The sequence below is a fragment of the Sceloporus occidentalis genome, unplaced genomic scaffold (assembly GCF_023333645.1).
Source record: "Sceloporus occidentalis isolate IW3139 unplaced genomic scaffold, rSceOcc1.0.p SCAF_42, whole genome shotgun sequence".
Lineage (NCBI taxonomy): Eukaryota > Metazoa > Chordata > Lepidosauria > Squamata > Phrynosomatidae > Sceloporus > Sceloporus occidentalis.
This window is the reverse complement of record NW_028317022.1, coordinates 3,470,125-3,482,302: the sequence shown is the minus strand read 5'-3', so window position 1 is coordinate 3,482,302 and position 12,178 is coordinate 3,470,125. Positions and strand designations below refer to the sequence as shown.

Below are 12,178 nucleotides of genomic sequence, written 5' to 3'. Positions count from 1 at the left end.
GTGCGGCCTATATTCGAGCCAATACGGTATATCGTTGCCCCCCCCCCTCCCTGCCTGCATCTTCGCTCCATAAGACGCGGCTGATTTTTCATCCTACTTTGGGAGGAAAAAAACTGCGTCTTATGGAGCGAAAAATACGGTATATAGGTCAATAGATCAATATTTTTCACACATCATGAATGAATGCTTCATAGAGAAGGTGTATACATATATTTACAGCAATATAATTATCCTCTATATTCATCTGTTACTAAAACAAATGTATATTATATATTTATTTCATAATGGTTTTCATGCATAAGGGGCTATGATTCCAAGATTCAGACTGATAAAAGTATGTGGGCACCTGACCATCACATCTATATGAGATTGTTGGTCATCCCATTCCAAAAACCATGGGCATTAATACGGAGTTGGGCTTTACACCACTCTAGCCGTCGCTTGGCATTGCACATGGTGATGTTGCTTCCAAAGGCAGGCTGGAACTCTGTAGTGAGTGATGCCACAAAAGTCAAGTCATTTGTACGCTCTGTGTATTTCAGCACTCGGCAGCCCCGCTGTGTAAGTGTGAGTGATTTACCGCTCCATGGTTGAGATGTTGTTACTCCTAGATAATTCACAGTAATAGCACTTACAGTGGACCTGGGCAGATCTAGCAGAGCAAAACAGACACTGAGTTCTTCAGTACAACCAGAGCCGGCCTTAGGTGTTCTGGCGCCCTGTGCGGACTACTCCTCTGGCGCCCCCCCATCCCCAAAAAAGAAAGGAATAAAAACTTGTAAAAAAACCCCAATCACTATATACTACGCCAAACATTGATGTGGTGCAGGCCTACCACTTCATTGTCTGGCTTAGTAGTAGGGATGCACCGAAACGAATTCTGGACTGAAACCGAAAGTGCAGCATTTACCTGGCCAAAACCGAATATGACCCCCCCACCCCATAAAAAAATCTAACACTTTTATTTAAAGTAAGTAACACACCAAAATAGGACAAAACAATTAAATAATATTATATATATATATATATATATATATATATATATATATATATATATATATGATTAACAGCAATCACATTCCTATCATGCCCAGGCATACCCAGATTCCAGGATTTACTCGCAGACTTGGCATGATAGGAGTATGATTGCCCTATCTACCCCCTCTCACTCTCTTCTGCCCTATCTACCCCTTCTCACTCCCTTCTCCCTATCTACCCCCTTTCCCCTGTCTCACTCCCTTCTCCCTATCTACCCCCTCCTAACTATCTACCCTTTCCCTCTTTGAAGTTCACTTACCTTTCAGGAGTCCTGCGGTGGGGGTGCAAGGCCTCTGCCTCCCAGCTCTGTATGGAACAGTATAGAGTGATGGGAGTTATGATGTACTTTTAGAGCATAATTAGATCATGAAAAAGACATTGGAAATGGTACAGCATAACACCCATCACTCTCACACATTTACCAATCCACACATATACTAATCCACACATATACCAATCCACACGCATACCAATCCACACGCATACCAATCCACACATATATACCAATCCACACACATATACCAATCCACACACATATATATACCAATCCACACACATATATATACCAATCCACACACATATATATACCAATCCACACACACACATATATATATACCAATCCACACACATATATATATACCAATCCACACACATATATATATACCAATCCACACACATATATATATACCAATCCACACACATATATATATACCAATCCAAACACATATATATACCAATCCACACACATATATATACCAATCCACACACATATATATATGCCAATCCACACACATATATATACCAATCCACACACATTTATACCAATCCACACATATACACTAATCCTCACATATATACCAATCCACACATATATACCAATCCACACACATATATACCAATCCACTCTCACTGAATGTTTTCCTACCTTTCCTCTTTTCTCCTTACAGCTCCTTTTCCTCCTCTTCGTTCTTCTGTCTTCTTCCGGGTCAGAGGGCACGGACAGCGGTGGGCGCGGCTTCAGTGTTGTGCGCCGGGATCTGACAACAAATCCCGGCGCACAGCAGCTGTTGCCGCGCGGATCACAAGGGAGCGCTATCGGAGGTCTTTAACAGACCTCCGGCTCCCTTGAGTGATTTTAAGCCGGGTTCAAGGGAGATCCTTGAACCTGATTAAAATCACTCAAGGGAGTCGGAGGTCTGTTAAAGACCTCCGATACCGCTCCCTTGCGAGCCTGCTCCTCCAGCGGCGGACATTACTGTCCGTCTCTGGAGGGGTGCCGGGTGCCCCCCTAATGAGTGGCACCCGGTGCGGACCGCCCCCCCCCCCCGCTAGGTACGCTGCTGGCGGGAGCGGAACGCCACGGTGGCGTCGGACCCCGCGGCGGCTGCGGACCCCCGCGGCGGACCCCGCGGCAGCGCCTCCTGGAGTGTGGCGCCCTGTGCGGTCGCACAGGTCGCACACCCCAAAGGCCGGCCCTGAGTACAACCCATTCCACTGCCGTTGTTTGTCTACGGAATGGCAAGCAAGCAACTTAAACCCTAGATTTGCTGGTGAGCTGAAAATGACAGTAGAAAGTTAGTTCCCACTCGCAGATTCCACCTTGTATCTTCAGTGGGATGCAAAGTAAAATGTGGTGATGCCCCCGAATAATAAGTTAGTTTTGTTCACCAAGAAAGCCATATACATATGCAGTTATGGCGGTATAGAGCCCCCTGTATCCCACGTCATTCCCCATCCTGGGCCTTGTAGGTTGGGGGGGTAACTTTAAAGCCATAATATAATAACATAAATCCCACTAACCTCTCCTACCTTTAAATGTCCTAAGTGGGTGAGTAAGATCCATTCAGTGCACCATTTGGTCTCTTTGCAGCCTTTGGTCTCGTTGTCAAATGATCCTTTCTAGTCCTCCTCTTTGGCCTCTAGAAAAGGACAGTGTAAAAATGAAATTAACTTAAAGAAACTGACACAAAGAAAAATTGAAGTTGCATGCACTATATGAGTTGAAACATGTATTTTAACCCTTTACTTGACTGACAATTTTGTGGCCACTTCAGACAAACTAAAGCTATGGGAGGGTAAATGTTTGAAAAAACCCACTAATTATAAGATATAATAATACCGTAATACAATAATACCTTCTATGCAATGAAAATCATTATTATTTCCTGCTTATATTTTATTTAGATAGACATGAAGAGGTAACTTCTGAGACTCATTATGGAAGTGAAGGTCAAAAATCGGCAAGTACTCTGAAGATGTCCAAGAGAGTCAAAGACAAAACAGAGAAGCCAGAAAAAGAAAGGTCTGGTAGGGAGAAGGAGAAGGAATGGCTTCATTCAGCTCCAGCTTCCAGACCTGAATCTCAGGTGAACCTTACATTTTTTTTTTTAATTGCTCCTGAGTTGGGTTTAATTGAGTATTTTGCGGTTCTGTCTGCTAAGCCACTAGTTTTAGCTACCAGTTAATACAACCCAATATTTATTTATTTAACAGGACATTTTGCAGTTAATCTTGCATGAGCCAGAGTGCTTTAGGATTTTTTTTCTATATCGATATTTGTTTTAAAATTACACGTATTTAGCACTTCTGCCAAATTGTATGTAAGTACACGTCCTGCTTCCTTCCTAGTACTTATGTATGCTTCCTGATTCACTTTTCTAACACCATATTTGAAGAATGTGTATGCTGATTTGCATACAAAATACGCTTGAGTCTATTTTGCAGATTTATTTAGAAAGTGTTTAACCAGAAAAAAAACACATTGAGATTTCTCTCCTGGGGACCAAGTCCAGAAACTATATTTTCATAGAGTTTCACATTAATCAGAGCAAACTGTGGTGCGGAAATGTAAACTACATACCCATAGTCTAAGACCGGCATTAACATTTGCTGCACAATAAGTTTCCTTACAGAGGGGATCTAGGCTAGATTCAATCCTCGAACACAGTTTTGATGATAGCTTGTCAACATGGAGACCAAAAGACAAATTGGGATCTAGCCACATACCATGATATTTATAGGGATTTACTAGGGTCAGGTTATAACACAATTTGGTCTCGATGTTTAGTTTGTTGCTAGCCATCCACTTTTCAGCCTTAGAAAACTGACCCTGTAGCACGGTTTCCACTTGTCGAGCTCGTATAAATGATTGTATCATCAGCATACATGTGCACATTTGCCAGATTGCACACACAGAGGGTAAATCATGTATAAATAGCGAGAACAGCAGGGGCCGTAGGATCATTCCTTAAGGCACTTTGCCCTTAATCAGCAACGCAGAAGAAGTGTCAGAAACAGACACATATTTAACCAGATAGGTAGGAACGAAACCAGCCGAGCGACTGCTCATTTATACCAGAAGATCATGATCTACCGTATCAAAGGCTTTTGTAAAGTCTAGGAAAAATGCTCCAGTAAGCTCGCCTATCTCCAGGCAACTCTGGATATCATTGCTCACTTTTAAGAGGACAGTAACTATGAAGTGATTTGGATGACAATATGCCTTCAAAAAGGCATCTTTATAGATACAGAACAGCTTGTTATTGATTCAGTATTAGCTACAAACAGACTAAAACAGACTAGTCCGCAAGTTATCCTTAATATGTAATCCTATTTTACGTTTACACATTAATAAAGGACAAATGCTTTTGGATTCAAAATTTTAATTATACTGTTAACAGGGTTTACTTTGGTACTAAATAATTGTATCCGTATTTCCTGGTCTCTGCTGCCATCAAGTGTTTACATAGCATAAGTCAACACTACATGATAACTAAATCATGTAAAGTAATATTTTATATAGTTAATTATAATTTAAGTGCTCCACCATTAAAATGAGCATTTTCACAAATATATGTATACCTGAACAAATATATCTAGCACCCTTTATTTCTCCTTTCTTCCTATTTCTATAATTGCTTAACATTAAAACAAGGCATATATCAGAATTGCTTTGACTGTGTGTTTCTATAATAACCCAAACACTCATGTAACAGAAGTTGGGGATAAAGCTGGGGATATAGAAAGACCAGTCCTGCCACAGGGTAACCAAGGATTACAGAACCTCCCATTAAGCTTTCAGGAAGCAAAATACATTTGTATAGACAATTTATTAAAATAGATTTCATTATTTTCAAGGATAATCAAGGATTCATCACGTTCATTACTTAAACATATCTAAGTGGATTTTATTATATAAAAGTTAAAATGTATGTTTTTGAAAGATGATTCCTTGGACATTAGAACCTACTTTGATGTACCATACTGTGCAGGAATAATTTTTTGGGATGAAAGACACATTTGGTCACCATTCTATTGTAATCCCGGGTAGTAGACTGGCAAAGTTGGGCAGCAGATCAAGCAATGGGATAAGTAAATCAGTGTGGCAGACTCCAAGGTTTCAGTAAGCTTTCTCATGATTTTCATGATGCAGATAAGGGGAAGACACGGGTGGGCATGGAGGAGGCTATTAAGAGCGAAAATTGTATGCTTTCAATAGGGAGGTTCTTCGGTAAGCCTTTAAAACTAGAGTACATAAGAGAAAGTCTGACGGAAAGGGTTAGGGAATTCCGGAGAACTCGTACAGCATGTGAAATCCTGAATACGTGAGTGGGAAGATGTAACAACAGTAGAAGAGAGACTAAGCCATGGGCGTTAAGGAGAGTATTTGGATATGAGAGCAGAGATATAGAGGGTACAGAATTATTAAGGGTTCAGGCAGCAGTGTTCATAATTATTATTATTATTATTATTATCTTTTATTTATATAACGCCAACAATTTACGCAGAGCTTAACCCCTTCAAGACCGGGACGTACCTGGTACTTCCTGGTCAAAGGTCACCGGCAGACCGGGACATACCAGGTACGTCATCGGTGATGCATGATCCATCGTCGCTATGAACGCTGGGATCGCGAGGGGCGGCTGCTACTGACCGCTGGGTGTCCCCAGCGATCCGTAGCAGCCACTCCCCCTTAATTCCGTGCACGTGATCGCTTTGAAGCGAATCACGAGCACGGAATTTAAATATTTTTTAAAAAACTGCGTTCTTCAAGGGAAGACGCAGTATGCAAACGTCGGTCCTGAAGGGGTTAATACAATACATATATACAAGGGGTATGACCAGACGAGAATTGACAGACTAAGACAAACCGATACATTAGGTGGAGAGAGCCCTGCTCGCAAGCTTACAATAAATTGTAGTGGTGAAAGCGATGGGAGCCGATTTTATTTTGCTGGTCATCTTCCCATATATATATATATATATATATATATATATATATATATATATATATATATATATATATATATATATATATATATATAAAATGTGTGTGTGTATAAATTGATTGAAATTGCATTCTCCACAAATCTAGGCTCAACAGCTGATGGATTTAAACAAACCATTCTGGAATCTAAGGCTGGTCAGCGAAACTAGTGAAGCAGACACAATAGAAGTGAAGAAAGATACAGAACGTATAGATGAGATCAGAGCCATGAAACAAGCATGGGAGTTGGCAGAACCAGGGAGAGCTGTTAAGGTAACTCTATCAAAGAAGGTATCTGCAAAAATCTAAATAGCAGCTACAAAATCCATTAACGTTAATACAATTATTTGGAAGGCTTCTTACCGCAGAAAATGAAACACAAACCTAAAACTATTTCTAACACAGAGTTTTAATTTTAGGCTTTGCAGTCACGTTTGCAGTACATCAACAAGTATGTGCAAAAAGTGTCCATCGAAGATTCCACAGAAAAGACAATTCTCAGAGACAGCCAGGTTCTGGACGTAGAAGAAAGTAAGAAGAATTTGATTCTGTTCTGCTTGGTTACATAACCCATCATTTCTCCAATGCTATTAGACAATAATAAACCCCTTTGCGACACATGGGTCTTAAGTGACCAGAGAGTTTGTCATTAGCACATCTATTTTTACTCACGATTCCCCTTCTCCATGTTTAGTGCACCCACACAAATTATATGTTGCTTTTTCAAGGACAGATGAAGCTTTCTCTTTATGCTGATTTTTTTTATATATATTCTTTCGTTTAGTATCTAAAAATGTAAAAAAAAAAAAAGAAACATAAATCAAGATTTTTATTTAGGATTTCTTCCACAAGTTAGGTCCTACTGATAAAAAAGACATCCCCTGTATAGTTTTTTTTTAACTAAATTCTCCCTTACATACCACACTGTTATTATTTTTGTACTTTAAAAAATGTTGTTAAGTTTGTCGTTGGAGGGGCTCCAGCTATTTTGGCACCCATTTATTTTTTTACAAAAATTCTTTACATTTATTTATTTTTTGGTTTATTTGTTTTTACTTTTTACACTTTTTTAATGGAGATCTCTCAGTGACCTCACAAGGAACTGGGCAGTGCCCATTATGATGTCAAAGTCTGGAGTCTGTTTAATTATTTATTTTTATTTTATTTTTATATATATGTTTTAGCCATTCTTAAAATGTATTTTTTGAGGTGGGAGAAACACTGTTTCCCTCTCTTTTCACTATTGTCCCAACTGCTGCCGATCACAAAGTGATCAGCCAGCAGGGATTCATTGCCCTGAATTGTTTATTGCAGTACCTGTGATCAACCTGCTGGAGAAGTTTATCAGAGGTCTCAGGAGGATCTGGACAGCCACTCTGGGAACCTTTTTTTAATTTCTTTTTTCTGGTAGTATTAGGACTGACAACCGCTGTTCAGGCTTTTTCCCATTATTTCGGTGTAACCAGCAATCAGTTAGCAAGAAGCTACCTGGCTCCCTGATCTCCCATGTACCGGCAGGGAAAAAGCATAGGACATACTATTGCATCCTCTGTCATCTAGAGCATGTTTTAGAGAACGTAATAGTACATCCTGTGTCACAAAGAGGTTGAAAATAACTATCATGGAGAAAAGAAAAGTAAAATGTCAATTGTCATCTATCACATTAAACGGAAAGACTAGTGTCCCATACACTAGACACTTACACTTGGGAATCAATACGATTGTTTTCCTCCCTCTTTGGAATTGTTTGATTGTTTTCTGTGCATGGGCACAGAAGGCCTAATTAGATCCTCCCAGACTCCTGTACAAGCCAGCGCTGGAGATGGTGGGCAGTGAATATAGAGCACATGAGCTTTTATGAGCATGAGGCGTGTTTGGCTGAAAACATGTCCTGCAAGCCTAAGAACTGGGGTGAGGAACGTCTTAAAGTGCATATTGTGTTTAAAGTTTCCCTTTAGAGCAATTAAGCAATTGAGTAACATAATACATGTCAGTGAATAGTTAAAAAAACCAGAAACTCTCTTTTTCAAACTATAAATACAAGATGTTGTTTTGTGACTTCAATTGAGTAAAGTTCAGGAAAAATGTGAATTACTGTAACAAAGTACATTTTTATGGTTTATATTGCACTGCTGGTATAAGCAGCTTTTCTTTGCCTAAGAGCTTTGAAGGCTGGTAAGAAATCAATGGGATTTGTTACAGGGCCACAGCATAAAGATTAGCAAAGACTAAGTCACGGCATGGATAATTTAAAATATGTTTTCAGTCACTTTGTGAAAAAAAAGATTTTTAAAAATGAGAACATTTGTTTTTGATCATTTATTCGTACATTAATTAAGTACAAAGTGCTGAAGAAGAACAGTAAGTGGAGAATAAAAATAAAAAAATATATATTTAAAAACATAAATGTGGTGAGAGAACATTAAAGTTTTTATTGATTTTGTTTTTAGATATCCCCAGGAAAATGTTTCACTGCAAGGGGAACCATTTTTTCCATTTCTATAAATAATCACGCTTTTCTAGAAGCATTTTTGTTATTTTCACTTCCAAGGCTAAATCAGTGCTGGAAACTTTCTTGAGATAAACATTAAAATAAGCAATTCACTAGAGGAACAGCAAATAATTCAAGTTAAACCTTTCAAAGTAGGCACATTGTTAAGAGCTGATTGTTGGGAAAGCCCCTGGCACTCAATTATTTTAGCACTGCTTTGCCTACGCTAGAACTTGTACACGTGATCCGCAAGGAATAAACAACTAAAAAGTAAATGTGAACAGGATGACTTTCCTCCAGCTGGTGTCAAATTGATTTCCTCCATTAGTCTAGTCTTCAGAACATACTGTACTTTTGTACTACAATTAGAACAATACATATTCAGTCCTTGTGATGGAAAATTATGAAGGAATCATAAAACATATGATTGAGGGATGTTAGACGATCAAAACCCAAGGTAAATGGGAGCTACAGTATACTACTGCGCACAATAGTACATCTGCCTAAACAAATTACTTTGATTTTATTGAACCTAAATACACCGATTAGCCATAACATTATGACCACTGACAGGTGAAGTGAATAACACTGATAATCTTGTTATCGTGGCACCGGTCAGTGGATGGATTATTTCTGGCACCAAGTGAACATTTCGTCCTCAAAGTCAGGAGCATGAAAAATGGTCAAGCGTAAGGATCTGAGCGACATTGATAAGGGCCAAATTGTGATGACTAGACGACTGGGTCAGAGCTTCTCCAAAACTGGAGCTTTTTGGTGGGGTGTTCCCGTTCTGCAGTTGTCAGTACTTATCAAAAGTGGTCCAAGGAAGGAAAAATCTGTGAACAGGAGACATGGGTGGCCAAAGCTTATTGATGCACCTGGGGGGTGCAGGTTGGCCCATGCGGTCAAATCCAACAAACACGCTACTGTAGCTCAAATTGCTGAAAAAATTCATGCTGGTTCTGATAGAAAGGTGTCAGTACCTGTAGACTAATCAGGGTGCCGAGGGTGACCCCTGTCCACTGCCGAAAGCGCCTACAATGGGCACGTGGGCATACTAACTGGACCACGGAGTAATTGAAGAAGGTGGCCTGCTCTGATGAATCATGTTTTCTTTTACATTGCGTGGATGGCCAGGTGCGTCGCTTACCTGGAGAACACATGACACCAGGATGCTCCTTACAGGACCTGCTCCTAACTTCTTGGTGCCAGATACCACAGGGCACCTTCAGAGGTCTAGTGGAGTCCATGCCTCGATGGGTCAGGGCTGTTTTGGCGGCAAATGGGGGACCTACACAATATTAGGCAGGTGGTCATAATGTTATGGCTAATTGGTGTATGTTAACAAGGATCATTATTTAATCTAAAATTGGCATAGTCTGTAAAAGTTTAGTGCTTGAAAGTGTTTTTGGATGATCAAGCATGAGAAGTACATTGCGATCGATACATTTACTTTATTTTATATTATATGACATACAGCATCAACTTCTGCAAGAGTTTTAGAAATCCAGTCAACAGAACCAAGCCTGCAAACAAAAAAAGAAGTGGAACCACTGGACCTGACACCTTTCCTTAGGTAAGCACAATTTTCCAATGTAGTGGGAAGGCATATGCAGCCCTTGGTATAACTTAATATATTGATCATAATACCAAGCCCATGTGTTCTAATAAAAGGGACACTCCAGCCATTATATGCAGTCACAGAGTACTATGCATTCTTATATGATGGGGGAATCAAGGACATTAAACTGTCCCCTTAACCATCATAATAGAAGACGGAACCCACATCAGATGGGATGTCAAAAATGTGGTGTGTTTGATAGCAACCAGTGTGTTTATTATGCTGATTTTGTGGTTCTGTATAGAAAAACAAGAGAGAAACCATTATTAAGAGATGAGACTGTAATCCAACAACAAGCCTTACAAAAGGCAGAAGAAATTCAAAGCTTTAGGCAACTAAGAGAAGACGTTTTAAAGCGAAAAGAGATGGACCAAAATGCACGGAATGTGCTTAAAAAGAAGGTTCTACAAATGTATGAAGACTTACAGGTAACAAATGGCTTTGAGTAAAAAGGTTCTCTCTGTAAGTCAGACTGGTCACCAGTCTGAGTTACAGACTCTCTTAAGAAAGTGCTACGTCAGTGAACTGGCTTGTGATATAAGTGTATATAAATTAATTTATTTTAAGTAATATATCTTCCTGTTTTTATAGACTATTTTGTAGACAACGATAATCTTTACAAAGCCTAAAACACACACAAGTAAAGTATAAAAAAAAACACCTCTGGATATGTTTAAAATCTATTTAGCATTCTTTAATTTAATGTTTTTTTGTGTCACAGTTATCACTAGACAATGCCCGTGAAGAAATTCTCAGCGCTCGAGAATCGTACAAAAATAAGTTGCTAGAAGCTGAGAAAACAAAGCAAGAGGCATTGGCAGCCCAAGAAACGTCTCTTCAAGTTGAACAGAAGAAAAGTCCGTCACCAAAAAGGAAAAGTGCAAAACGTTCTGGGAAAACAAAATAGAAGCTTTAACTTTAAAGCACAATGTTTCCATAACAATCTTTTTTTGTTATGTTTTATAGATGTGATTCATAATTTTAAAAATAATATTTTTTATTTTGAGAAAACCATTATTTTCAGTTTTAGGTTACCATGTGTTTACCTGTCATATTTTTCCTGACTTTGCCATACTTACCACCCTTTCTAAAAAGAAAAAAATGTTTTTCCCAATTTCGCTTCAAGTGCCTTAAATGGGTAGTTAATGCACCAACTGGGCTTATTTTTAAAAAAATAAATGGCACTTATTCCCACTTACCTCATCATAGCAACTTTAAAATAAAACATACTCTCCAAGTGCTTCCACATCTTAGGGGAAGGAAATGGTGCTTAAAAGAACAACTCAGATGATGCAGAAACTGGTTATATTAAAAGAAAAGTTATTTAATCACTATAAACTATAGGAAACAGCAAGGAACAAAAGACACACTTGACATATTCCATGTCAAAAATGTAATCATATTGGTTAAATGGGCTTAGAATTCAAAAACAAGTGGCTCCTATACCCACTTACTTCACATTAGCTATCATAATAAAACTAGCACTCTCTCTTCTTACCTTCTTGGTTTACAGGAAATATAACCTTGAATTTACCAAAGACAAATAAAATAGTTGAAGATTGTCTGTCAATTACAGTTAATAACAGTGCTTTAGGAACATTCAGGGATCTTCACAGAAAGTAGGCAATTGTCATGTATACAGATGGACAACATAGAAACAAACAATCCAATATATATATATATATATATATATATATATATATATATACATACAGTAATATAACAAATGCACCACTAAGACACTCCTACCTGTATCGTCTCA

At 38.8% G+C, this 12,178-nt stretch overlaps 1 protein-coding gene across 1 annotated transcript in view; it reads left to right on the top strand.

Annotated features, from left to right (window-relative positions):
• LOC149289878 (androglobin-like) overlaps window positions 1-11,323 on the top strand; it is an 82,725-nt gene extending 71,402 nt beyond the window's left edge. Inside the window, exons 29-34 of the mRNA XM_089490139.1 lie at window positions 3,223-3,404; window positions 6,413-6,577; window positions 6,724-6,835; window positions 10,275-10,371; window positions 10,661-10,844; window positions 11,138-11,323. Of these exons, the coding sequence (XP_089346265.1) occupies window positions 3,223-3,404; window positions 6,413-6,577; window positions 6,724-6,835; window positions 10,275-10,371; window positions 10,661-10,844; window positions 11,138-11,323 (926 nt within the window). The remainder of the gene's footprint in view (window positions 1-3,222; window positions 3,405-6,412; window positions 6,578-6,723; window positions 6,836-10,274; window positions 10,372-10,660; window positions 10,845-11,137) is intronic.
• Window positions 11,324-12,178: the final 855 nt, after the last annotated feature.